The following is a 27248-nucleotide window of genomic DNA, read 5'->3' on the forward strand; positions in this document are numbered from 1 at the left end:
CTGGAGGCATCCATTACAGTTACCGAGCAACAAAGAGAGCTATATTAAGCTTGAAAGCCGTGCCGTGCCGAATGTTTGATCCTGGAGTTCACAGTCTCATCAACAACAAAGCCCAATGAAACGTGCAACATCCCAGGGCATTGGGAACAGCTGAGAAAGAGAGAGGCAGCGAGAGCTCTTTCTGCTCTATTTCCTCCTTCCAGACGCAGTTTCAGCCTCCATTCAGTCCCGCTTCCCCAGAACGGGAGTATTTTGGGTGCGTCGGCCTCAGTCACTCCACTAGCGCTTGCCCCCTCCAGTGTCCACCAGCTGCCTTCCTCACACCCCCCTCCCTCCATCCTACCTACAAATACAGACTCTCTTTCTCTTCTTTCAGCGCTGCTTTCTTCTTTTCTTGTTCTTGTCATCCTAACCTCCTCCTCCTCCTTTTCTTCTTCTTTAGCAGCGCTTTGCTTTCTTTCACTTCGCATTCAACAATCAACCAGCAGAGCAAGAGAGAGGTCGATCGTCTCTTGCCCGCCTGCTTTCGAACAATTCGCCCTCGCGTACGCCGAAAGACCAATATCCTCTATCTGCTGTGTCGCTCGTGAAGCACCATCACGAGCTCTGGTCTACTCCTGTGCTTATCGAAAGATCGCATCTGTTCTCGTTTCTTTGTCTAGTTGAGTTGAGTTGAGAGTTGAATTGAGACATGATCGCGCCCGCTCCATCAACCTCGCATTCTGCGCGTGCCAGCGTCTGCTCCGATGACCATTTGAGCGGACAGCCACAGAACCGGCCTTCTTCGCTGTATCGACAGTTCTCGAATGACTCAGTAGACCCAAACAGTATGGGTGTCTCTAGAATGTCTTCAATGCCTGTGGGTTACCCCAATCCTCCGAGCCCAATGTTTGCTGCATTTTCCTTCCATTGGGCGACTGGACTAATGGGTGCCATATCTAGACATACGCTGATTCGCCTTCTTTCGCATCCGATGCCGCATCTCATGCTCCAGTGCAAGTTGACGATTCAGTAAGTAGCAGTAGCAACTGAGACTGTCCAAAAAGCCTCAATCTCATGTGTCTTTTGTAGCCTCTATACCCCGAATCTGTCTCTCACGGACTCTCGCCAGAAAGCGGTATTCTCACCACACGCGGTGGTAAAAGTTTTCAATTCCCGCCCTCCATAGGGATTCGCAATATGCCTGGCGCCAATAAGGTTAGAGTCTTAAAGACTCCACGTGTGCGACGCCGTCCTAAGACTACTACAAAGCCCGACAAAGCCGTCGATCTCGTTATCACAGCACCACTGAGCCAGCTGACCAAGCATATGGTTCACATTCCAATCAAGGACATGGACGCCTGGGTTAACCGCACGGTCGAAGTGCGACGTAGAGAAGTTGCGCAGAAGAATGGCAAGATCGCCAGGCCTATGAATTCATTCATGCTCTACCGATCTGCTTACGCCGAACGAACAAAGCAGTGGTGCTCACAGAACAATCATCAGGTTGTTTCGCGCGTATCGGGTCAAAGCTGGCCCAAGGAACCGCCCGAGGTCAGGGAGAAGTACGAGTATCTTGCTCTGATCGAGAGAGACAACCACCAGAGAGCACACCCAGAATACAAGTTCGCTCCCAATAAGACGCAAACCTCACCCCGAAAGAAGCGTCCCTTGGATGATGAAGACAGCGAGGCGGATGAAAATGTGTACCATGGTCCACTCAACGCGTCCCCCATGCCTCATAAGATCATCAAATCCTCCGGGTTAAACAGTGGCTACAATAGTCGTGAATCGACGCCATTTGACAACCAAGACTCCGTTTTGCCTGAGCCATATCACCACAACCCGTGGCCAGTGTCTGTTGGCCGTCACCTGCCACCACGTATGATGGCAGGCCCCGAGCAGCAACACCATGGGTATTATGTGAGCACGCATGGATCGTACCCGAACATGATCAGGCCGTCTGATGATTCGCACCCCGCTGCACGACAGGGTGGCTTTGCCGTGAACGGCGTATATAACACGTCGACTGGGCTGGCTGGTATTCCAGGAAGCATCAACCAGGAACTGCTGCGACCGTATGGCAGCAGTAACAACAACACCAGCAGCGCAGCCGCTACGGCTACGGCTACCGCCAGTAGTGGCAGTACCGGCAACAACAATAATCATAGCAATGCTCACGTTGCGACTCGAATGGATGACAACCATCTAGATCCACAGCTGCTATCTTCCCACCAAGCTGGAATTGACATGCGTCCATACAATATGTCTACTTTGTGGCATCACGATCATCAGGGCCTGGGTCCTTATATGCCCATGAGCAGTTCCATGGGGAACCACCATGGCCTTGCCTACAATTCGTTGACGGCAGCTTATGGTAGCATGCAGCAGCTAGAAGAAGGACAGCCTGTATGGACTCAGGGGGAAGATGATGGAATTGCCGTTCCAGAAGTCGGCAAAGACTTCGATCAATGGATCCACTCCCAGAATCATCATGCAGTATATGGTTCACAGTGAGCAGGGACCAAGGACTTTTCCATTGACGGATAAATTGATGAATATCATGACTCATACTTGGTGGTATTTTGACTGTTAGGTTATGCCTTGAAGAAAAAGGAAAGATACCCCTGGCTTGTATGATGAGAGCTCGGCCTCCATCTTCAAAGCCACTAATATTGCTGGTGGTGCCATCTGGTATGTTTTTTTTTTTTTTTATCTTATTTTCTTTTTCTTTCTTTTTCATTCCGCTCAGATTCCCTCTTGTTTCTGGTTTGTGTTTTCTCCTTTCCTAAATCTATTTTAATCTTTCGTTGCATCTATGGTCAGAGGTTTTCTGTCTGTCTGTCTGTCATTTCCATTTGCGTCGGCGTCATGTCCGTTTCAAATGGGTTAGATCTGGGTAGGCAATCTGTTCGAGAAGTTATGGTCTCAAAATAAGCCGTCTTTAGATGTCAGCCCCGCGGCAGATTTTTGGTTGATTTTCTCATTTTCCTCTCTCTCTCTCTCTCTCTCTCTCTATTTTTCCAGACGTATGTAAGTATTAGGATCACAAATTGAGAATGGATTTTCACATTGGTCTGCGAGTGTTGTAGAAGAAAGAAGTAAAGCTGGAATCAAGGAGCGGTGACTGGTGTATATAAAGTGTCACTTGGGGTATTTTTGGCCCCTCCCCCCTTGAGAGCCCACTCGCCCCAAAAGTAAAGCTTCTTACAAACTAGCTGATATGCTGCATAAGTCGACGGAGTCCTACAGCCATGCTGGTCTGAGGAATGCCGAGGATGATCGAACTAATGCACGTTTTGCGAGTTGGCAAAGCTTAACTTCCCCGCCCAGCAAATATGGGCCTCAGGTACCAAGGCAGTAAGACTTGCTGCACGTGCGGAGTAATTGCAACGACGCGCTTTGGTCTGTGTCTCTGATTGCTTCCTAACACAACTCCACAGTGTACAGCATTATTTCAACTTTTGTTTTTTCTTTTTACTTTTATTATTCTCTTCTTTTATTACAAGACTCAAAGACCAAAAGATGTACGGCGAACTAGGAAACAAACTGGTATTTTTTTTTCTTTTCCCTCCCATTTTGGAACGAAAACAAGGCAATGCACCCCAAAAATATGTACTGAGAAGAGCGAAACAGGTCCAACACGCCAAACGCACTCAATCCCTAGCCTACCTACCGCCCTACCAAACCGAAATTGTGCGTTCCGTAGCTCGCGAAGTCCGCGACCTCGACAAGGATGTCGCGCATCATCTGGCGCCGTTTGAGAGCAACACATCATCGTCATTCAATCCCTCCGCGCAACCGGCAATTGCGTGCGCGCTATTAGTGGATCATTTGTGCATGCGGCGAAATAAACGATGTCTCCTGGCATATCATCGTGTGCGCGCGGAGAAGTTGGAGGAGATGTGTTGGAAGGGTATTGATGTCTTGGAGCAGCAGCAGGCCGTCGCTGCTGCCAATAATAGCGAGGCTGCTGGTGGTATAGGAGGGGCCGCAAATGGAGACGAGCACAATAATTCGAATACTCCCACAACGAACACCACAGCGCCGACGTCCGGTCAGAACTCCTTGAGCCCTGAAGAAGAAGAATATTTTCGCCTGTATAGCGAAATGCTGGCGGCGTATAAGGGTCAATGGACGGATATTGATTTAACGGGCAGTTTGGAGCCGCCCAAGGACTTGTTTATTGATGTGCGAGTGTTGAAGGATGCGGGTGAGATACAAACTGAATACGGGTACGCTCCGTTCCCCCCTCCCAACTCTTTCTCTCTCTCTCTCTCTCTCTGTTATAGTCTGACTGACGGTCTTGATACAACACAGGGCTATCAACCTCACGAAGAACAGCCAGTTCTACGTCCGACAGGGAGACGTCGAACGATTGATTGCACAGGGATATTTGCAGCGGTTGAGCTGAGATTATAGAGCGACATGACTATATATATATATATATATATGATTCTAGATACCCGGATATAGGCCAATATACAGGATGAGACTCGTTATTATACTATCGCACATTTACTGGTCTTATATCGTATGGATGATAGTTATAAGTTATAACTAACTAGTTAGACTGTAAGCCTGAGGCAGCCAATCACGGAGCACTGCCGGATAAAGTTCAACCGTCGCGCAGCTGCAGATAAGCTGCGTTACATAATCGGGGTCTTGACTTGCGTGCAGCACAAGAAAGTATCGGTTCGCTTGGCAGAGCGCATGCTCTTACAGAGCAGGTTAATTGGATGTCACTGAATAGCATCCAATGACCATGGATATGTCAGTGGCAGTGATAGGGCCAGGTTGGTTAGAAGTAAACAGACAGTCTAGTCTTATCAAGCTCCACGGCGGGGTGGAGCCATGGCAGACTCTTAGCAGCTCCTTCCTACCACGACCTCCTCCTCCTCCAGCCTGGATAATAAACCCTCGACCTGCACCAACTCACTCCTTGTTGCTCTGACCGCTCTGCATGCCATGGCCAGCTGCTCGCTTCTCACATACTGACTGACCTGACCAGCTGGAAGAGAGAATGCTGCTCCGACAAAGCCATCTCGCCATCGCGTCATCGTCACAGTATCTCCAGTCTCTGTGACAATCCGAAGTACTTAGCATGCGCATCTAGCTGCCTAGTCAATTTCTCATTATGGCTTCTTCAAGCGACGTCCGCGGGCGCAGCAATTCCCGCATATCCGTATCTAGGAATGATGCAGATAGCATCATTCCCGATCAAATTGACGCTTCCTATGCAGATGCCGCTGAAGCTCCTTTTGCTCTCTCGTCGGCAATCGCTAAATCCGATTCTGTCCAGCCTTCGAGCATTAGCAATGTGAAAACGCCTTCTCGCTCTTTCTACCATCGGGCTTTTCACGGATCATTAGGTTTGAGACCCCCTCCGCCGGAAGAAAAATCCCTGCTTCATCTGCACGCGTTAATCACACTCAATGGTGTACGAATACATCCGGGCTGACATGGTTTGCTACTCCGCTAGATCCCGCCCATTACTCGTCTCAAGGCGTTCGCGAACAGACTGCGGAGCTTGCTTCGCTTGCCGTCTCTGATGCCGAAACCAGTCTGTCGGGCGCTTCTGCACCGCATTTAGCTGACGACAGCATGCCACCGGGTCTAGATATCTTCAGACAAAGCCCTAGTCGACACAGGGACAGTCCTGGTGGTTGGGGCAGCATCTCACGGCCAAGATCTGACTTCCGGGCATCGTCGATTTCTCCGCCGCAACTCTCCAGCTCGAATTTAACGGCAATTCTACGCACATCCCCGCCTGCTAATACCATCGAAAACCAGGGAGCTGTAAGCACATCTGCAGATGACCTCGATAAAATACGGGACGACGAGCCCTCAGACCAACTAGACGGAGCAGAGGCAGAAGAAGCAGACCAGCCGGATGAAGGGACCGCTCTTATCCGCAAGAGGACTTTATCCAAAAGCACCAACTATGGGACTGCGGTAGGAGACATAGAGAGTCAGTCAACCAACATATATGAGTCGAGAAAGTCTCTTCTACAGAATGCATTTTCCAGGACTAGGAAACTTTTCTATATCACTACACACCCGAAATCCTGGGACCGCCACGCCATATGGCAAGAAGGTGTTGTGCGACCCGTTAGTCTTCTTCCCGCCGTCTTCTTGGGTCTGCTTCTCAATATCCTGGACGCACTGTCGTACGGTATGATCTTGTTTCCCCTAGGTGAAGCGATGTTCTCCGACTTAGGGTCCGACGGCATATCGATGTTCTATATTAGCACGATCATCTCGCAATTGATCTTCTCGTCCGGAGCGTCAGTGTTCAAAGGCGGAATCGGCAGTGAAATGATTGAAGTAGTCCCTTTTTTCCATAAGATGGCTTTTATGATCCTCAACCGGGTCGGCGAAGACAATCCCAAATCCGTGCTCGCAACTGCAATTTTGTCATTCTCAATTAGCTCCGTGCTCACGGGCATTGTGTTCTTTCTTATGGGCGTGTTTAAGTTGGGCTCACTGATAGGTTTCTTCCCTCGTCATATCCTGATCGGCTGCATTGGAGGCGTTGGCTGGTTCCTCGTGGCTACTGGCGTGGAAGTCTCTGCACGGTTGCCGGGATCGTTGGAGTATGATTTTGTGACGCTACAGCATCTGTTCCAACTTGATACATTGTTTCTCTGGACGATACCACTTGCTCTTGCCATTATTTTATTGGTTGTGAAACGCTTCGTCAAATCCAACTTTTTGGTGGGAGGTTATTTCATTCTAGTGGCTGTTCTTTTTTACGTTGTCAAATTTACTGCACGCATTGAAATGGATACTCTGCGAGGCAAAGGTTGGGTATTTGAACCGCCAGCAGCTGCCAATCCATGGTGGCATTTCTATACACTTTATGGTAAGTTTCTTGCCTCACTCAGTTGTTTGTTCGTTCTTAGTGCTAAGCGCATTTCTGATGATTGTTGCAGACTTTAATGCTGTCAATTGGCCAGCTCTTATTGATACAATTCCTGCTATGTTCGCACTTACCTTTTTCGGTGTTCTTCACGTCCCTATTAATGTCCCGGCGTTGGGTATTTCTACTGGCGAGGACAACCTAAGCGTGGATCGCGAGCTGATTGCTCATGGGATTACGAATACGCTATCTGGCGCTGTGGGTAGTATACAGGTGAGTTTGGAAGCACTTTATGATATGTCTATCAGAAGCTAACTGGTGCCCAGAATTATCTCGTATATACCAACAGCTTGCTGTTTATCGACAGCGGCGGAGACTCGAGGCTTGCGGGAATCATGCTGGCTGGGGCAACTGCTGGGATCATGGTTGTCGGACCAGCTATTATCGGCTACATCCCGATTCTCGTTGTCGGCGCGCTGATTTTTATGCTCGGCATAGAATTGATGGAAGAAGCCCTTGTTGACACGTGGGGTAAGCTTCACAGACTAGAGTATCTGACCGTGGTCATTATCGTAGTGACCATGGGCGCGTGGGATTTCGTTATCGGGATTTTTGTTGGCATCATTCTTGCCTGTGGCAATTTTGTGGTACAAACGTCGCGCAAATCAGCGATTCGGGCAACTTATTCTGGCGAATTCACCGCATCGACGGTCCGACGACCTCCCATCCAGCAGCGGTTTTTGAAGGATGCTGGAAGACAGACGCTGATTATCAAGCTTTCTGGGTTCCTGTTCTTCGGAACAATTGTCAAGGTAGAGACTACAGCGCGAGGACTTATTGATGATGAAGCGTTCAGGAGACGGCCAATTCGGTTCTTGGTGCTAGACTTTCCACGCGTAAACGGGCTTGATTTCTCGGCTGCGGAAGCTCTCACGCGGATCAATCGAATTTTAGGGAAGAGAAATGTTCAGGTTCTGATTTCCGGTCTAGATGTTGAAGGCGAGGTAGGCAAGAGTCTACAGAATGTAGGGCTATTTGCAGATGAGAGTCTGGTTCAGATATTTGAGGATCTGAATTCGGCGCTGGAATACTGCGAGAATGAATACCTCAAGGTGTTCTACAGCCGCAAAGAAGCGCTTACAGAGCAGCAGCAGCAAGAATCCTCTAGAGAATTTTTGGATGTCCCTCCAACAGCAACAACATTAACAGCAACAGGAGCCTTAGATTCATATGGGCATTCACCACGACGCAACTATCTCCAACAGGCAGCTCTGCACACCCTCCGCCAAGAGGAATCAACATCAAACATTGCCCAAAAATGGACTGCCTATCGCCAACCCCTCCCCCTCCTCCTCCAAACCTTTCAGGACCTGACAACGCACAAATCCGAAGACTTTTGGTTCCCGGCATGTGCCTATTTCCGCCGTGAATTCCACCGCAAGGAGACAGTGCTGTACCACGAAGGCGACGCACCAGAGATGTTCTATCTTCTTGAATCGGGCATGCTCCGAGCCGAATACGCGCTGCCACAGGGCCGGTATTCAGAGTTAATTGTGGCAGGACGACCATGCGGCGAACTGCCATTCTTTAGCGGCACGCCGCGCACAGCAACCGTCAGAGTCGATCAGGATTGTGTCGTTTGGTGTCTTGTTCGGGAAAGGTGGATGGAATTGAAGGCCGAGGAACCGGAGATTGCGCAGGAGATGCTGATGATTACATTGCAACTGACCGCAGAGAGGATGGATAGCATTACATCGTGAGTATCGCCGTTCTTTCTTCACTTACGATTGCGACTGACTGATATTGATTTTGTAGACATGTCCTTGCCATAGCCGGATGAGCTGTATATACTATATATGCAAAGGGAAATAGTTAGAATACTGTAGATAGACCATGCTATTCTATGTATGTAATCATTGATCAACTAAGCTCGATACCACGATACACACTTATTTTGCACAACACCAAATAAAATAACATTATATTTCCCCTCCGTAGTAACTACTAATTCAACCTAGTAAGTAATAATAGTTAATATGACATGTCAGTGAATCAAAAAAGAAACAAGTCCACGAAATAGTTATCCGTAATTGTCCAGGAAGATAACTTAATGAGTAAGAAAAAGGAGAAATAGACACCGAATTGACGCCTCTTCCTTCGAAACGAGAATTATGGGCTCGCTGATAGATACTAAATCAGCCCTTTGTTGTTGTTGTTGTTGTTGTTGTTTTTTTCTTTTTTCTTTTTTCTTTTTTTCACCCTTTTTTATGCTTGTTCTTCCCTAGAGATCGATCCCATGACATGGGACAGGCATGACACGGGGGAAAAAAAATAAATTTCAGGAATAATATAATAAAAATTAAAAGAGGGAAAGGAGAACGAAGTGAGGGGGGAAAAAGAAGAAGTAACGAGATTCTGGTAGAGTACAAAACAAAACAAGAAATATTCTTTTTATGCGCATACACATTGTGATAAAAGCTGAATTTAAAAAAAAAAAAAGACAAAAACGCCAATTGCCCCGGGTCACCTTTATACTGGTAGTAGTAGAGTTTTGTCCCCCTTGCCAGTCACTTTGAACAGACAGTACCGAATGACGGAGTCAAATAGAAACATTTGACAAATCCTGAACTAAGTCGAATTTGATCTGTTCTGGCAGGTGTAAAACATCATGGTCAGGAAATACACAAAAATAATGGAGGAAAAAAGAAGGTGACAAAAACAAACATCCTGGTATCTCTCGTATAGGGAAACTCTATAGGGCAGGAAGAAGGGCAAAGTAAACAATAATAATAGTAGTATAAATGGATACAATAACCGTAATATGCAGGGGGTTGGGGTGGTGAGCAGGTCAAGTCAAGTGTAAAAGAAGAGAAAAAAAAAGAAAAAAATAGGAGTATGCCGACCATCCAGTCATTGTTCCTAGAATCATGCATATGTGTTGTAAGTAACGTCGACGTAGATAAATAGCCTTTCCAGATTGCGACGGCGGAAATAGTCAGTCAGTAACCGAAGATTCGTACTTTGCTCCACAAGAATATATTCTTATGCGAGGAGAGGAGTAAGTGTCTATCGAGCTGCCAGTAATTGTGACATTCGCACTGCCGTGAAGGTCTTCGACATTATCGGCCGGCTTTTTCTTGTGCCTTCTTTTTCTTTCCGTGGAAATGAAATGGAAATAAATATGGTGGAAGATCAAATAAAAAAGAACAATACCCGAGTTCGCCATTAGCCGTTCCATGCAGGTCGTGAAAGCATCATCCAAAGGATGAGGTACTCATATGCGTGATGGTGTTTTTTATGAATTTTGTTTTTGTGTTCATTCATTCTGTTCGTTCACATAGCTGCTCCAGCAGCAGTTCCGGCATCCACGTTGTCTGAGAGATTGATCAACAGCTGCGCCAAGCAGCGTTTGGTAGCAGCATCGTCACGAAGCACCGATGAAAAGGTTGCGTCGCGAAGTGGCTCTGGGAGACATTGTCGTAAAGCCTCTCGAGCGCGGCTGTTGTCGCTAAGTCTGTAGAAAAAACAAAAGTCAATAAGTTGTTCTGACGAGTGTTTCATTGCGGTTTTGTTCCTTGCTCACCTCAAAAAGCAGCGCACCACATGTTTCAGGAGCCGTACGGTTTGTTGCTCAACAAGTTGAGTCACCATATTACTCAGAACAGTACCAACGGCATAGAAACGCTCATATGTGGCGCAGATGTAGTTCAAGCCCAAGTCATCCAAGAGAATTTTTTGGACGATGAAAATGGCAACAGTCTTGCTCAGTTCCGAGCCAGTCTCCATAATGCGAAGACAGAGTGGAATAATCTCGGTTGTGAGGAGGAAGTTGATCACATCGGAAGAATCATTCTTGACAAGCGCACCAATAACTCCGAGAGAAGTCAAACGCAAATATTCAAATGGTCGAGACTTGGACGTGGTATTGAGGAATGGGTAGAGAAACAAGGGGATGTGTGCTGATTTAAGAAAAAGTGGTCGGATTAGCATGGTCAATCAGACAGTAAAAATGCAAAATGCATACATACCATTGAGAAAAAGAGTTCGAGTGTCATTGTGAGAAGCAACACATTGGAGCAGCGCCAGTGCATTGCAAACTCGATTCGACGCAGCAGCAGTCAGCTGCGATGGATTCAGTAAAGGGTAGACGGAGATGATCTCCTGCAGCAAAGCAGTCATGACACCTATAGAGAGAAAAAAAAAATTAGAGACGAAAACACAACTCTCAGAAGACGATCGGAGATAGTTCTACGCACCAAAAGAGTGCCAAATGACAAGAGCAAGCTCCGGGACCTGTTCGCGCTTTTTGCTCAGCTCCATCAAAGCGGTCTCCCTGCGGTTAGGATCAAGCAGCTCCGCCACCCAAATGAAGACTTTACGGCTCTCTTCGCTGATAGAACCATCGATGCTAGCGCCGCCCGAGATAGAGGAAGCGTCTGCGCTCAAGCCTGCAGCGCTGTTGGCGGAGCCCTGTGCCTGGCTACCGGCAGCGGAACCATTTGCTCCTGCCATTGCAATACGATTGTAATGTTGTTGCTGGGCAGCAGCGGCGGCGGCTGCTGCTGCTTGGGCCTGGGCATGCTGCTGTGCGGCAAGTGACGTGTGCTGCTGGTGATGCTGGGCCTGGTGATGTTGCTGCTGGTGCAGCCACGAAGGCTCAGCTTGCGGGTACTGGTGCTGGTGGGAAAAGACGTGTTGAGTCTGAGTCTGCAACATGGCTGCTCAGACTCTCTCTCTATCTATCTCGGAGAAAGGCGACAGTTACTGTGCTGTTGAGTGCCGCGCCTGAGAGGAACAATGCCGAGTACTGTACTTTTTGCGGAAAGGAAGCGAGGAAAAATGGCTGACTGGACTGTGCTCCTACTAGATTGACGGAGCCGGTTATCGGAAGTTACCGGACGATTGCCGGAGACATATAACGGAGATGTTTCTCGAGTGCGTGGGCGGGAGTGAGCGACGATTGAGGGCGCAGTGAGGCGAGAGACGCGGTGATGGATGCAGAAGTGCCGAGAGACGAGGTCGATCGGTGAGTTCGGGATGTGTAATCAATTTCTTAGCGCCGTTAATGCAATGCCTGGCGGAGGCGGGGCGTGGCTGCCTTAGCCTTTAGGCTCTGCTTGCCGCTATCCAGGTATATTTAGAGTATTCCTTTATATCTGCGTTAAATTTTTTCACTTGCTTCGATTCTCTCTGCCATTCGAGAGTAATGATCTATAATCCATTGGCAGAGGACTATTTCTATCAATTATTGTCACTATACGTGGCATGCAACTAGAAACTCAATGCGTGTCCATTTGGCATTTTGGCCCCTTCTCGAGTTAGTTGTCACTAAGGCTGAGAGCGAGAAAACAGAGGTCGTCTCTGCATAACACCGGCCAGATAGATCTTCAGAGATCTTCAGCAAGCTAGTTCGTACGTTCGTTCAGAGCGTCGAGTAAGGTCGTTATTCTTTACGATGTGGTCATGTGATGCCCTGAGATAAGCTCTGACACGCTAGTCCTGATCTGCAATACGCTAGCCGTGTCTAGTATAGTATAGTATAGTATGAGCACGAGCCTGAAGATTGAGGTGTCATTTCCATTGCTTCTCGTCAGTCGATAGATAATACATCCAGTCCAGTCCATCACTCATAGTATAATCCTTTTGCCATCATCTCACATGTCAAAACATCCAGTCAATATATACATCGCAGTCATTGGTAACGTCAAATCATCCCAGAATCGGGAACAGAACAGAACAGAAAGCATAACTCCGTCACAGAAGTGGATATATACAAACGCCAATGCAACAATCAAATTTCCACATGGCCCTCTTTTTCATCATCGTCGCGACCCAGATCTTCTGGAGTCTCGGGTAACTCGAGTATTTCGCGTCCTTCGATCATCTGATACTTCGCTGCCTGGTTATCTCGTTAGTTCTGACATCCATGCCTGCAACAGTTTGACATGGATTTACTCACTTCCACTATAATAGTCGCTGTAATAGTAGTAAGAGCTTCCAGGACCATAGCTGTACTCGCTCTTCTCGTCTTCTTGTCTCCTCCTCCTCAGCCCGAGACACAATGCAACCGCTCCGGCAATGATGGCAGCCCATCCTAGCCATCCAAACCCAGATCTCTCATCACCGCCACCACCTTGCGCTGGGCGAGACGGGCGTGCTCCGAACCAGGTCCTTCTTGCGGGCGGTGGCGGTGGTGGTGGTGCAGCACCACCATGGGAATGATGGGATATGCGTTCCTCGACCACAGTGGTGTCTCTGCGTCTTCTAGCAGCGCCCAGACCAAAAAATGCGAGAATGCCATCGACAGCTCCACGAATGCACAAACAAGCACATAGCAGAATCAAAAGGAAGACACCCGCAACCGTACCAATGACAATTCCAGCAATAGCACCTCCACTCAGACCGCCACCGGAGTGGGCTTCGGAAATGACCGAGGTGCCGTTTGTTGACACCGGGGCAATGAAAGGAACTGTTGTACTCGTCGCCGTCACGGTTTCCGCACCACTGCTTGTCGGGCGAAGAGCCGGTGTAGCTGTCCCCGTGCTTGTGGGAGCTTCTTCGGATGAAGCTCCAGCAACGCAGACCCCATTTTCGCATACCTCCGAAACTCCGCAGCAGGTTGTGCCACATGTGCTCTCACCGAGAGATACGGCGCAGGTAGAAGTTGCGGCGGAGGAGCTGGTGACATAGCTGCTGTAGGTGGAGGTGATGGTCTGCAGGTCTGTCTGGGTGTACGTAGTTGTGTAATATTGCCATGCTCCGGAGTCCGAGGTTGTGGTAGTAGCTTCTCCGGAAACGCATTCGGCCTGTCCAAGGCTGTTTGTTATACATGTTTCTGATGACGTACAGCATAGTTGTGCGTAGTAGCCGCATGGGTTGGAGCACGATCGTTCCTCGAGCGCAACGTCAATGTCAGCGGACGAGACACGGAGAGTCGGTGTGGGAGTCGGAGTAGCAGTAGCCAAAGCCGCGGGTGTTACAGCTAGTGAAAGAGCGGGCTGCGAAAACGCAGCGAGGAGTATGGCGAATGAGGCATGCATTGCACGCATTGCGAGCGGTCAATGTCTCTCTGCTCGTTACTAAGTTTGATTATTCTCGAGGCAAGAGATTCAAAGATATGCACAATTGGGAATGTGGATGGAAATGGAATAGAATAAAGAGCGTCGAAACTCGATAATTGGAATGTGGCAAGAAGAAAAGCAGAAGTGTGAAGAAACAGAGAATCTGGCTGGTGGTGGTGGTGGTTAAGGCCCATGCATCATCCCCAGCCTCTTCCTACCAACCACCCGATTTCCTGATGCCATCCGCCAATCGTGACGCCTCACCTCTTTTTTATTCCCGCAGGAACCCGTGTCAAGTGAAACAATAAAAATTTTTAGTGGCCTAACATTATAGGCCAAAAAAAAAGAATAATCTGATTACATTACAACAACACAACCCTGTAGTTAGCAAGTTGATTTGATTCGGCAGACTTGCTGCGTTGGCCGCTGTGCCCCTCATGCATGAGCTCGTCCTCGCAAGCAAGCATGCATGCACTGACCGCCGGTGTTGTCTAGACGCTGGCAGCCCAATCTTGCCTGATGATGGCCACGTTCTCGCCATGCCAATCCAGTTAGTTACTGTTAGATACAGATATTACGTTGGGAACTTCATTGGCGACGTCCCTGGCAGACACACCGCCGTTGTATATCCTTGTTGCCGAAGGCTGCATATTCTGTCATGTTCTTCTCTTTTTTTCTTTGTTTTCCTCTTTCTTCTATTTCAATTTATAGTTTATTTATGTAGTTTCCATTTCATATTTCACTCGAGTCCTATTTTAAGTATATGTATATACATTGTAGTTGTACAATGCGACATAAATCCCCGCGGCTTATCGATAGCTGGCCCGGCGACCGCCCGAGTAAACAATGACCTGTGACTAGTTCATGCTATGTACATGCAGAGGAATATAGACAGGCCAGCCAGGGAAAAAAAAAAGAAAAAAAGATTTGCTATATAGACGCGATGGGGGAGTGCATCGCCTGAATTTGCGTAAAAAGAAAAACATCATCATCATCAGAGAGATCATACACATAAATCATATCAACATTCCCAAAATGCCCGATGCCACCGCAAGCAGAATCTCATGCAAGCTCGATTTCCGAGCCGACGCATTACTCCCCGTCACAAACGAGCTGCCGGTCGATGTGCCGTATGCTGTGCAGTATGATTCTTGCAGCCCATAGCAAGCTTCTCTGCTCAGACTCGAGCACGTCGAAACCGCCGCCGAAGCGGATGTGACGCCTGAGTTTCCTTCCACCGTCACTCCCCCACCACTGCCGCCGATAGTCACCCCATACTGTCCCCCGAGCGAGACCACGCAGCTAGTATACTCACTCCGGCACAGGGAATAGTACGAGCTACACGTCGCGGCGTTTTCGAAGGTTGTCGGGATATACACAAACGGATACGCCGCGTCAGGTATGGTAGATCCCGTAATGCTCGCTGCCGAGCTCGTAGATGATGTGCTGCTGCTGCTGCTGGTAGTAGTAGTCCCTTCTGGGAAAACAAAGCCGGATGTCGTCGATGTCGCACCAAGCGTTCCCGTACACTTCGCTCCTGTCGGACAGCAAGCAATGTGATTCGCGGCATCGACAGTGCACGTTGTCCCTGATTCGCAGCAGATGCCGGACTCGCCTTCGTTGGAGCATGAATTGTAGTTTGCGGGACAGTTACCGTCGCGTTTGAGGATTTGCAAATCGTATGCGGCAGGTACAGCGTTGAGAATGGATGCTGTAGCCGCCGCGGCGGTCGTGGCGGTCGCTGCGTGAGTGAATGGTGCTGATTCTATACTCCACGAGGGGGATATAAGCAATGTGGCTAGACATAGCAGATGGCGAGACTGTTTCATGGTTGCGGCCGGGTTGAACCCGTCAATATGGTAGTACTACTGTACTAATGGCCTTTGGGCTGGACTCGCAGAGAGATGGGTTGTTGGGTGAGACTCAATTGGCATGGTTTAAAAAATAAAATAAAATATCAGGATCACATCGAAGAAACGGTGAGGCTGTAATACGAGCGAGCTATCGGGTAGGCACAGCAACGGCTCGAGCTGGCAGCGGCTAGGGTCTTCCATCTTCTCCGTTACAACCCTATTAATTTACTTTTAATTGGCGGTTTCCATCTGGAGGAAATAGTTAGGTAGAAAAAATAATGATAAAAATAGAAGAGGAAAAAAATAACAAGATGTCCTCGCGGGGAGTCGAACCCCGGCATTTTGATTCCTTGATCGTTTGCGACCAATCATATCGATTGATATGAGACAAATATCCTCACCGCTAGATCACGAAGACGACTTCTTGTTGTGGGTGCAACTTTCTAATGTTCTATAACCACCTCCTCTCTTGTGTCTTGATCGCATCCGGCTTAGGCAGTGCAGCAACGCGGACCAATCGGCGAGCCGCGATTCCACTCAATTACGTCTTTTGCTTCGTGCTCTTCAGCTTGGGTTGACGATGCTGTTTTCTTTGTCTGCCATAGAGCATAAAGAATAAAGAATAAACTCTTCGTTGTGTTGATTGTTCTGGGCCTCTTTCTTTGTTCTGGTTCTGGTAACTGGGACTTTCTGTGTGTTCGTCCTCTCTTTCTCTCTGTGTCCGCCAGTCGATGAAGATATAACCGCCATACCAGCTGCTCGATACATGTGCAGCTTATTCCATGATTGAATAATCAGACTCGATTCCAGAATAGAAGAAGAGAGAAAAACACAATGTCACATCTTCCAACAGTATCCCCATCTCCGCCGACGAGCAAACGGATATCCACCTGTTCGTTCTCCTACTTCCTATACATAAGAGACAGCCACTGACAGCTTCCAACAGCATCCAAAACAACATTCCACTTCCTCGCCGGCCTCGCATCCGGCCTAACCTCCTCCATCCTCCTACAACCAGCCGATCTACTCAAAACCCGCGTACAGCAACAATCCAAACGCACCGCCTCCCTAACAGCAACCATCCGCTCAATCCTCTCGTCCCCAAACCCCATCCGCTCTCTATGGCGAGGCACTCTCCCCTCCGCGCTCCGCACAGGCTTCGGCTCAGCATTATATTTCACATCTTTAAACGCACTGCGTCAAGAAGTGGCCCGACGCGGGCCCGCCGTTGCTCTTCTTGACATCTCCACAGCATCGTCATCAACGGCGTCATCATCAGCCCTGCCCAAACTCTCCCACACCGCGAACCTCCTCACAGGCGCAATCGCCCGCACATCTGCAGGCTTCCTCATGATGCCCGTAACCGTGCTCAAAGTGCGCTACGAATCAGACTACTACGCCTACCGCAGCCTGGCCGGCGCAGCCAAGGACATTATCCGCACCGAGGGCTTTCGCGGCCTCTTCGCCGGCTTTGGCGCCACGGCTGTGCGCGATGCGCCTTATGCTGGTCTCTATGTGGCTTTTTACGAGCAGCTCAAGCGAACCCTTGGTCGGATAGGCGACAGCAATACTGATCAGGAGGAGAACAATATCATACAATCTCCCAAAACAATAAACTTTGCCTCGGGCGCCATGGCAGCTGGCCTCGCGACTGCACTTACGAACCCCTTCGATGCGGTGAAGACGCGCATTCAGCTGCAGCCAGACAAGTATCGAAACATGTTCCATGCGCTGCGACTCATGATCCGCGAAGATGGCGGGCGGAGTCTGTTGAGTGGACTGGGCTTGAGAATGGGACGGAAAGCGCTCAGCTCGGCGCTGGCGTGGACCGTATATGAGGAGTTGATTATGAGAGCTGAGAGAAGGTGGGAGGATCAAGGTGGGGGGTAGGTACTAATCATAGCTCTGGAAGGCGTTGGTATGAAATGCATGACTCGATGAAGAGATGGATGAGGGACTATCTCAGCTATTATTATAATACCCGAACCGGCAATTCCAGGTCATAACTCAATGTATCAATGTATCATAGAATGAAGCTTTGCTGAGTATTCGAAGAAAATAAAATAATCCATCAACAGAAGAAACAAATCGACTTCAAACAAACAAAAGACAAAACCTCCATAGCAGTCGTTTCTCGTTAAAATCGAAAAGCAGTAAATTAAGTAAAAATCCAGGCCCGGGGATTGGCATTCTTCTTCCGAACGAGATACATTCTATCTCTTTTCCGATCGTCGACTTTCAACTCGGTAAGCGTCGTCGAGGTCTCTTCGATGAGCTTGCCCCCGCGAAGTCGTCGAGTGTGAGCGAAAAGCTCTTCCTGGAAATCCTCCGAAATCCATTGCTTGATGATTATGTAGTTGTGGTCGCGCTATTTTTGACGTTAGTCATTTTTGGTGTTCTGTTTCATTCCGCTGTCTAGTGACTTACATTATCCCAGTCCCACGGTAATTTATAAGCTTCCAATGTTGCAGGTTGCAGGTATTTGCGGTGTACCTAGATTCCCATCAGTCGATGCCATTTCCAAGGGGCCAGTCAAACTCACCCGGATATAGGTCGTCTTCTCGGGCGGTGGTTCTACAAAAACCAATGCACCTTCTGCTTTTTCTGGCTTTTCTTCCTTCTTCTCCTTCTTCTCCTTTTTCTCCTCCTCGGGTTTCTTCAGCCGCTTTTCAAGCTCCTCCTCGCTGAGTCCAAATTCGAGCTTTAATCGTTCTTTAAACTCTTCGTCCTTTGCTTTCTTTTCTTCGATTTCTCTGAGTTTCCTGGCCTCCTCAGCATGCTTCCACTCTAGAATGGCCTTGCTCTTGATTTCATCAAGCTCCTTTTTCCGTTCTTGTTCCTCTAGCAGTTTTCGAGCTTCCTCATCGCGGATCTCCTGCTTGTAACGTTCCCGTTCAGCCCTGATCTTTTCCTGTTTTTCAAGCGCTTTCAAATGCTTCTCTTGGGCCATGCGCTCGGCCTCTGCCTCTTCAGCGGCCTTTCGCTCTGCTTCTTCTAGCTGCTTGAATCTAGCGCGCTGGTTGGCGGCTCTTTGTTCGTCCTCGGCAGCCATCTTTTGCTCGATTTCTTCCAGCCGTTTCATCCTGGCGCGTTCATCGGCAGCTTTTTGAACATCCTCGCTGCGCCTCGATCGCTCTAGGCGTTCAAGTTTACGCAGTTTCTCGGCAAGCTCCTCTTCCCAGAATTCTTCTTCAGCCAGCCGCCGGCGAGCAGCAGGTTCATGTCGTTCTTCATGACGTTTCGCCCTGATCTTCGCGAGCTGCCGCTCGAGTTGGTCGATTTCTTGCTGCTGTTTAGCAAGCTCTAGGTCCTGACGGATGTCATTGTTGGCCATAATGCGCTGGTCCATGAGTAATTCCCAGTCACGCTGGCGGGGAGACGGAGTACGGGAGGCTTCAGCGACGACTCTCGGGCGACGGTACGCCCGAGCAACGTCTTCGACATCGTCCTCGGCAGCGCGGCGTTCATCGCGGCGCTCGTAGTGGTTGCGACGATCCCGCGATTCCTGTTTGGCGTGGACATCGTTATGAACATCGACCACCACTACTGGGTCGTCACCGCCGCGGCGCCTGCCTCCAGTTGAAGCAGCGCGGCGGGGCGGGGGAGCGATGACCGCAGGGGTAAGAAAGCCATTTGAATTCGGGCTATGTCGTCGGGCGCGCGAGAACGAGCGGCGCTTGACCACGGTGCGGCGGCCAGGACGAGTGTAGGAAACGTCGGTTTCCGAGAAGTCAGACTCGGCGGAGGACGTTTCGTCGTCGGCCAAGACCCATCGACGGGGCATTGTGGCTGCTGTGTTGTGATTTGAGTATGATTATGGGCATGTAAACGCGAGTGCGAGACGTGGAGCTGGTGGGGGTCATACCTGGTGCGGATATATAGAGAGAGAGAGAGATAAGTGTGCGTGTATATATATAGATACGGATATAGATAGATAGATATCGCTAGAATGAGAGAGACGACTCTCTCGCACACGCGGTACCACGCGAGATGCAGCAGAGAGGGAAAAAGAAGAGAAGAAAAGCGACACGAGACCGGCCAAGAAGGAGGGACGAGCAGTGGAATAAATACGATGCGACGAGAGCAGTTCAGCTGAGCGCAGGTGGCGGGGGGTGGGCGCCTGCCGTCTTTGAGTGGGCGCGGCAGGAGCGGGGGAAGCAGAACAGCCTCTGTCTTCTTTCCCTCCAGACAAAACACAAACGCTGCACGTACAACAACGAAAGATGCAAGCACAGCGACCAACCCTGCGAATATATACTACGTGGGAGACCAGAGCGAGTCGGCGTGGATCCTCTTCTCAGCGCCAGCACGCAAGCTATGCACGCCCTGCAACCCCTGTTTGACATTCGCCGTGCTGCTGCTCAACGAGGCTCTGCGGTTGGGCCTCAAGACAGAGTTCTGCTCCAAGCGCTTAGCGAGTACCCAGTTCCCTCGAGTCCTCGACAGGCTCGACTCTGCCTGCCATAGCAGCTCGGCATAGTACTTACTACTTACTCAGTTACACGCAGAAACAGTCCCACATTGGGCTTCTTCGTTGTCCGTCGTTGTGCCTGGTTCGGGCTGGGCCGTTCCGAGCCATTCATTTTACGCCGTTGCGTGTTGGGCTTCAAACCAGTGTTTCCCCTGGAAAAATACAAACTTGCCATGGCTATGCGAATGTGAAAGATGCCATCCGAGCAGGGTGGCAATTGATTATGATGTCATGCTATACACGCGAGTTATATATAGTTATATATTATGATGATGATATATATATATTGATCCGACTACGTATGTGGTGAATATTTATATTCCCATCCCTGCAAGCCCCGCCATTAGTCTCCAATCAAAACTAGCCATCCAACACCAGCGACTTCGTTGTTTGTTTCACCTGGCGCCTGATTTTGGTGAAACACGCCAGTTGATCTGGTCACGGCCACCAATCATTCCCTCCCGGACGGACTGACTGGCGGGCGTGACGAGTATCAACTATGTATAGATAACCCCTTTACAACAATATCATAACGGATAGCTTACTATTCTATTGACATGATTGGATTATCATTATTAATATATACATAACTTCGTACGCTTCGTACCCCGAAGCAGTTGATTGCTAGTCCCCGACTATGCACCCGTGCCCCTCAGAATATGCTCAATATTCTCCCTACTTTTTTCATACGTCGTCTCGAGATAATGCAACCTCTTCTCCAGGTCGCTAATATCTTTCTTGAGAGTCGCATCCTCGGACGAAAGCCGCGAGTTGACCGCATCGATCGGAGTGAACACGAACCTGCCACACAGCAATTTCAATCAGACTTGACCATCTTCTAGAGATAGGCGAGAGACATTAAATACGCACATTTTCCCTACACCCTCGTACACATTTGTTTCCTTCGGTATAGTACTCAATTCGCTCGAGGTGAGTTGCAGCAGCCGTACATCGCGTTGCTTCGTAGAGATCTGTGTCTTGACGATGTTAATCTGTTGCTGAGCGACAATCGCGCGCGATTCAATCTCTTGAACGAGCTGTTACCAAACATTGTTAGCTCTGGTATGAACGGTTCGGAAAGTCGAGAGGTTCGTGTCGTACCTTTTGCAAAGCTTCTGGGGGGATAGACATGGTGGGGTGTATTTTTTCTGACGACGAGGCGCGGTAAATTTGTGCAAAGTAAGCAATCACTCTACAAGTACTGCCCGTGTATGTAAGATTGTAAGATCAAATGTAGATGATTGAGATAATAATTGCCGATGTTGCGCTGGTCAGGCAAGCTCTTAAGGTTAGCGGCAGTTTAACTTGAAAGCCGCTAGTTAAATACTTACCCCGCAGGGCCGCAACTTAGGGCTTAGGGCTGGGGTGTGAGCTGCATGTCTAACCGCCATATCCATCAATACTTTGCATATTATACGCACTAATATGAGCAGTACAACTAGTTACTTCTATCAACTAATACTATTACTGAATGTATTTTAATTTTTAATATTCAAGGATTCTCTAACATTTGATAATCTAACATTATACAGCTTCAATACCGTCTTATAGGCCTCGAATCTCGCTCAAGCGCGTGCCTAAGCATGCTTACTAAGTAAGCACTCCAAATCTAATTAATATATGTTTACTAGGCCAGAATCTCGCTCGTGCTTACTACGCAACATTGGTACGTACGCTTACTGCCTAGGCATGTATGGTGGAAGCAGTATCGCTTTCGGCCCCTTAGTTCGCCGTATCATCGCCCAATGACCTCACCAACTCAAACTAGGCAACCACCGTGCAGGCGACTTTTTTTTCCCCTCAACGCCTTTCTTCTCTCAACTACTGCTCCTCAGCAAGATCTACAGAAGCAACTGATGAATATGGCAACCGAAACTTCCGAGCTACGCCAAAGACTGCGCTCCTTGTGGAGCACTGTGCTTGGCGCAGAAGACAGACAGCCTTTTAGAAGATGCCATTTTCCCAGCTAAGTTTTTGGAAGAGAATGGCATTCGTCTTATTGCCTGTGATTTCACTACCACTGATACAGAGATCATAAATTTAAACCAGAATCCTCCGATTCTGTTTGAACCTTGCACTCTACAAATTATTCACGATGGTCCTATTGATCCAAGTCAATATGATGATCCTGAACACGCTTAAGAGGATTTGGAGTATCCAGAATATGCAAAGGTCTTCGATAAAGAGTGGAAAACGTTCGAAGAGACTCCTGGCTGGAAGCTTGCTGATTACCCATGTCAATGGACTATTGCTGGATTCCCTAGGGATATATCGCCAGATGTTGAATGCTTTGGCGAGACACGCGGTATAATTTCAGTTAGGTACGTTGATAGTTATCTTTTTGTTCCTTTTCTTTTCTTTTCAATGATGGCTGATTCCCTGACATGATTTCAGTAACCATGGCGAGGGAATTCCTTATCTGGTGGATGGTATTGGACTCGAACGGGTATTCACGTCAGAAATACTCCACTTGGGTCTATAAGTACATCAGTCAGTGTACATGTTACGTTTGCAGCCATCCACAAAGAGATATTATGCCCCATGTTCTACTAGTAGGTGTACAGGAGGATGTCATTGGGCATAATGACCAGATAATATACGGTGAATTGGCATCAATTGTGACAGCTATGCGATATCGTTCCACCGATCCCTCCGATCCCTCTGCGACGAAGGAACCCAACCATCAAGAAGAATGGGTAGACAGGAGATAAAAAAAAATAAGACATAACACTGGTATGATGGGTGTCAAGTTAGGACACTATGTCACTCTGACTATTGTTCGCTGTATGTGTGGAGAAAAGAAAACAGGGCTACTAGAGATCTGGCGGTGCCAGAAGCTCCATGGAGCGTGGTGGCTGGCTTAATGTTGCAACTTATCATCATCGTATGTCGAGGTCAAAGTAGGGCTCGAGCGGCACGTGGGGCGATCGACGCCTAGCGTCCCACGTTGAAATATTCAAACTCTCTCTCACTAGACGGGGGTAAACAGAAACAAGTGAATGTGCACCGAGAATGGGAAATGAAGCAAGAAGGAAGCAGTAATATAGCTAGGGGAATCAAGCACTTGTAGATACAACGGAAGCCAAATCACAATTGATCTCGGCGTAGATAATTTAGTTTAGGAGTAAATCACTTAGTTATTATTATTATTATTATTATTATTCTCACTTCGGGGCGTAGAAGTATGGCAAGTTTAGGGGTACTGCTTCTCAATGGTCTATCACATCTTCCTGCCGAGGCATTTACTGCATCCAAAGACCCGTAATTGGCCAGATCTCGGCCGGGTAGAACGGAAGCAATGATTACAGATTACTGGATTCTAGTACAGCTAGCAGCACGGTGCTTGGCACTTGTGAAGGTACTGAGATGGATAAGTTATTGTCTAGCGACAGTAGTTAGAGTAGCTTTTTGTATGTGTAATCTGTAGAAGCGTCCTGCAAGCTGTACGGTACGGTTTGTTTACAAAGACTAGGAACCAAATAGAAGAAGACAGCCAATCATCTTAGCCCGTGCCGTATTGAATTCGGATCACCCGCACCGTCTAGTAACGCGCTAGTAATGCCGCAGCGAACCTGCCGACTTTACGTCACGCCCGTTCAGCTTTCGTCCATATAAGAACTCGGTGTCTCAGGCACCGCCGGACTAACATCGTTTCCTTCGTTTTCTACTTCACCCCTCGTCCCACCGCCTGGATCGCCTGCTCTGCACTGTGTTCGCTGGGCTATCACGGTTCTGTTTGAGACAGACCGCGCCATCCGCCATGGAACACTGGCCTCACTTCCCATTCATTCCCTATCCGCCGTCCAAGGCTGGATACTGGAGCCCGGTGACATCGACCCTGAATTGGTGTGAAGAGGTACGACATGAACGCCGAACGCAAAAGAAGATGGAAGAGTAAGATATGCTAATAGAAAATTAGGATTACTACGCAACGCCTTACTCCGCAGAGATTGTGAACTCCTTGACGAATGTGTTGTTCTTAGGGCTCGGTGTCAAAGGGGTGCTGAACGTGCGCAAACATGGCCATGACTCGGTGTTCCTGGTTGCGTTCCTTGGATATCTGCTTGTCGGAACCGGCAGCTTTCTGTTCCATTCGACCTTGAAGTGTGCGTTGTTTATATCCCTTGTTTCTGATTCGTAGATTGACTGGATTCTCTCGATATCTAGACCCAATGCAACTGGTCGACGAACTCTCGATGATCTACACAACGTGTCTCATGTGCTACGCTTCCTTTTCCTACTCGAGATCATCCGCCGTCAAAAAGTTCCTTGCCGTCTCCCTCACCGGACTCGCAGTCTTCATTACACTGTATTACCACTACTTGCAAGACCCCGTCTTCCACCAGAATGCCTACGCGCTTCTGACCACTGTTGTCGTTTTCCGGAGCATGTATACCATGGAAGTGGCGCTACGTCCGCGGTGGCGCAAGTCTCTCGAAGAGGACCGCCTACTTAAACAGAAACAGGGGCTTCCAGTACCCAGCAAGGAGAGACAGGAGTTTGAGAATGTGCGCGATATGAAGACGTTGAAGACGATGTGGTTCATGGTGGTTTATGGCCTGAGCATGTTCCTCGGCGGCTTTGCTATTTGGAGTCTGGACAATTTCTTCTGTAGCACGCTGCGTGAATGGAGGCAACGGGTTGGTCTGCCATGGGGAATATTTCTCGAAGGTCATGGCTGGTGGTGAGTTAGAAAGGTCTCTTCGAACATCATGCGTATTTGTCATGACTTACAATCTCTTTTTCTAGGCATCTCATGACCGGTATGGGCGCGTACCTCTATATTATCTGGGGAATCTGGCTACGACACGTCTTGAACAAAGAACAAGACGAGTACATTCTCGTATGGCCGCATATGTGGAGTTTTCCCGAGGTTGTTCGTCTTTCGCCCGGCCAGCAAAGCGACGCTCCATCGAAAAAGTTCACTTGAACTCGAAGACGATTATATAGAATCCATTCATCTAGTATATCGCGGCTATGTGCAATTCGGCTGTGTACGAGGATGGATATCAGCTGGACTGATGGGCTGGTTTATAGGAAAAAAAAAAGCTACTTTCTCGGGATTTGCTATTCCATTCCGGGGGAATTTTCTTTTTTGGTTTGGCCTCCTCGTTGAAATCAGGGAGGCTATGGCTCAACATCTTCACGAACGCATGGATGGGACGGACGGGTCTTATTTTTGAGACTTAGACAATTTCCCAACTAACTCTACAGGCAAGCAAGTCTTGTTCTTTTTAAAAATGAGTAACTACACTATCAACCTAGGTATTGTCACGGACATTAGACTTATAAACAAACGCACCTTATGATCTATATACGTTAATCGTCAATAAACGTAGTGATACGTACTTGTATTTACAACTTCGGTTTCGAAGAATTACCATCCGTAGTAACCTTGCCAGACTTCGCAGGAGGCGGGCCAACTTCTCTCAACCACCGCTCATCGACAGTTACCTTCTCAGCCTGCGATTTCTCGCTCTTCCACTTCCCGCGTAGAAAAGCATCCTCTTCCTCCCTCCAACGCCCCAATTCTGCTGCCCAAAACTCAGTTGCCGCATCGGCACATTCTGTAACCGCTTCCTGCGCCAAAAGATGACCCTTGCCCTCCAGAAATACTGACTTGACTCTGCCGGCTCCCACGCCGCCATTGCCGCCATGCCCAACACCCGTGTTCTCGAGCTTGTCGCGCATCATGGACGGTTTGCACATGTCTGATTGTCCGCCGAAAATGTAGAGGACACTTGGTCTGACGTGCGGTAGCTGGGAGAAGATGTATTTGGGCTCGGGCCGGTAGAATGGATGCGCATTTTCTGCGTTGGGGACGAGATCGGGTGTTTCGAGTATGCTAGCGGGTTTGGAGGTTGTGGGGTCGTAGTCGTAGTTGGGTCGTGAGAAGGTGAATACTTCTTGATGTCGGGTTGTGGTAAGGGTGACGGGGTTGGTTTCTTCGGGTTCTGCTGTTGAGCTAGACGAAGAAGATGGCGATGGTGACGATGATGGCAGTGGGTGAATGAGAGTTGGCAAGTCCCGCAGTCCGTACTTGACCCATCTCTCTAGAACGCGCGGATTCCAGGCTTTGTAGAAGGGGCTTCGATTGAAGCTCTCCATTGCTGCTTTCCGGGATGGCCAGATCTCTCGGCGGTGTGTTGAGAGGATAGTGTTCATAGGGACACCGGCATATTGAGTCGACTGCCGTTGAATGACGGGATCTAATAGTACCAGGCTGTGAAAGAGTCGGGGGAGTAATAGTGATAAGTATACTCTGGTTAATCGAACACGGGATTAGTTCTTCCATATCATAACTGCAAATTGACAAGGCTCACTAACAGCTGTGCTCCCCCCATGCTGTGACCAAGCCCGACAATCGGGCGTGGCATCTCATCGCGCTTGAGGTTGATTAGATGCAACAGATCTCGCGGGTGATCAAACCAGCTTGCTGCAACGACATACATCAGCTAGCCGTTCCAATCGACGCTTCGACAAACTTACGGTCATTTCCAAGTATGTTTTCGTTGAGCACACCGCTCTGACCCTGGTGCGCCACATCTGCCATCCAAATACTGCGTATCCTGAAGCCATGCTTCTTTGATCGAGCATAGATGTCCTCCCAGAGCGGTTCATAAAGTTCCTAGGCCGGAGTTAACCAACAGCAAAACGGGTCTTCCAGGCCCTGTCTGTTCCTCACCTTTGGAAAGCCATTTGCATGCGCTGCAATGATAGTAACATCGCCCGGCTGTGGATGGGGATTATCTAGCGGAATGTACTGTTTCACGGCAATATAGAGTGTTTCTTCCTGCGACGTTGATGTTGCCCGAGGATATTCCCGGAGATGCTGTCCCGGAACTACATGTTCCACGATGCGAAATGGGCATGACATATTTTCCTTCTTTCTTCCTTCCTTTCTATTCTTTTCTTTGCGGTAGACTGAGGCAAACTGAGGTAAAGGGCCTTTGCTCAGATAGCGTGCTAGGCATTATTTATCATGCTGCTCTGTCGAATCGAAGCCGACGTATCTGCCGGAT

At 48.7% G+C, this 27248-nt stretch overlaps 11 protein-coding genes across 11 annotated transcripts; 5 read left to right on the forward strand and 6 right to left on the reverse strand.

Moving 5' to 3' along the window:
- Positions 1–691: 691 nt before the first annotated feature.
- On the forward strand, positions 692–2496 carry UA08_04616 (hypothetical protein; the record flags this gene model as incomplete). The annotated part of the gene is made up of 3 exons (XM_020266906.1): positions 692–859; positions 943–1011; positions 1072–2496. 3 exons carry the CDS (start codon positions 692–694, stop codon positions 2494–2496), a joined length of 1662 nt encoding a protein of 553 aa, XP_020120091.1.
- A 1008-nt stretch (positions 2497–3504) lies between these two features.
- On the forward strand, positions 3505–4393 carry UA08_04617 (DNA replication complex GINS protein psf1; the record flags this gene model as incomplete). The annotated part of the gene is made up of 2 exons (XM_020266907.1): positions 3505–4214; positions 4300–4393. 2 exons carry the CDS (start codon positions 3505–3507, stop codon positions 4391–4393), a joined length of 804 nt encoding a protein of 267 aa, XP_020120344.1.
- A 723-nt stretch (positions 4394–5116) lies between these two features.
- UA08_04618 (hypothetical protein) lies at positions 5117–8681 on the forward strand (the record flags this gene model as incomplete). The annotated part of the gene is made up of 5 exons (XM_020266908.1): positions 5117–5351; positions 5462–6844; positions 6915–7114; positions 7168–8597; positions 8657–8681. 5 exons carry the CDS (start codon positions 5117–5119, stop codon positions 8679–8681), a joined length of 3273 nt encoding a protein of 1090 aa, XP_020120345.1.
- A 1493-nt stretch (positions 8682–10174) lies between these two features.
- Positions 10175–11557, reverse strand: UA08_04619 (hypothetical protein; the record flags this gene model as incomplete). Its single annotated transcript, XM_020266909.1, has 4 exons — positions 10175–10355; positions 10425–10800; positions 10870–11025; positions 11098–11557. 4 exons carry the CDS (start codon positions 11555–11557, stop codon positions 10175–10177), a joined length of 1173 nt encoding a protein of 390 aa, XP_020120346.1.
- Positions 11558–12632: 1075 nt separating this feature from the next.
- UA08_04620 (hypothetical protein) lies at positions 12633–13890 on the reverse strand (the record flags this gene model as incomplete). The annotated part of the gene is made up of 2 exons (XM_020266910.1): positions 12633–12736; positions 12801–13890. 2 exons carry the CDS (start codon positions 13888–13890, stop codon positions 12633–12635), a joined length of 1194 nt encoding a protein of 397 aa, XP_020120347.1.
- A 1028-nt stretch (positions 13891–14918) lies between these two features.
- On the reverse strand, positions 14919–15731 carry UA08_04621 (hypothetical protein; the record flags this gene model as incomplete). Its single annotated transcript, XM_020266911.1, has 1 exon — positions 14919–15731. One exon carries the CDS (start codon positions 15729–15731, stop codon positions 14919–14921), a length of 813 nt encoding a protein of 270 aa, XP_020120340.1.
- An 858-nt stretch (positions 15732–16589) lies between these two features.
- Positions 16590–17645, forward strand: UA08_04622 (Solute carrier family 25 member 38-like protein; the record flags this gene model as incomplete). Its single annotated transcript, XM_020266912.1, has 2 exons — positions 16590–16647; positions 16702–17645. 2 exons carry the CDS (start codon positions 16590–16592, stop codon positions 17643–17645), a joined length of 1002 nt encoding a protein of 333 aa, XP_020120341.1.
- A 268-nt stretch (positions 17646–17913) lies between these two features.
- UA08_04623 (hypothetical protein) lies at positions 17914–19539 on the reverse strand (the record flags this gene model as incomplete). The annotated part of the gene is made up of 3 exons (XM_020266913.1): positions 17914–18123; positions 18183–18248; positions 18298–19539. 3 exons carry the CDS (start codon positions 19537–19539, stop codon positions 17914–17916), a joined length of 1518 nt encoding a protein of 505 aa, XP_020120342.1.
- Positions 19540–20861: 1322 nt separating this feature from the next.
- UA08_04624 (hypothetical protein) lies at positions 20862–21357 on the reverse strand (the record flags this gene model as incomplete). Its single annotated transcript, XM_020266914.1, has 3 exons — positions 20862–21027; positions 21097–21263; positions 21328–21357. The coding sequence occupies 3 exons, from the start codon at positions 21355–21357 to the stop codon at positions 20862–20864; spliced, it is 363 nt and encodes a 120-aa protein (XP_020120343.1).
- Positions 21358–23986: 2629 nt separating this feature from the next.
- On the forward strand, positions 23987–25156 carry UA08_04625 (hypothetical protein; the record flags this gene model as incomplete). The annotated part of the gene is made up of 4 exons (XM_020266915.1): positions 23987–24082; positions 24146–24332; positions 24394–24910; positions 24976–25156. The coding sequence occupies 4 exons, from the start codon at positions 23987–23989 to the stop codon at positions 25154–25156; spliced, it is 981 nt and encodes a 326-aa protein (XP_020120348.1).
- A 425-nt stretch (positions 25157–25581) lies between these two features.
- UA08_04626 (hypothetical protein) lies at positions 25582–27103 on the reverse strand (the record flags this gene model as incomplete). The annotated part of the gene is made up of 4 exons (XM_020266917.1): positions 25582–26449; positions 26554–26662; positions 26716–26854; positions 26912–27103. The coding sequence occupies 4 exons, from the start codon at positions 27101–27103 to the stop codon at positions 25582–25584; spliced, it is 1308 nt and encodes a 435-aa protein (XP_020120349.1).
- Positions 27104–27248: the final 145 nt, after the last annotated feature.

Source organism: Talaromyces atroroseus (assembly GCF_001907595.1).
Source record: "Talaromyces atroroseus strain IBT 11181 chromosome Unknown scaffold_5, whole genome shotgun sequence".
Taxonomy (NCBI): Eukaryota; Fungi; Ascomycota; class Eurotiomycetes; order Eurotiales; family Trichocomaceae; genus Talaromyces; species Talaromyces atroroseus.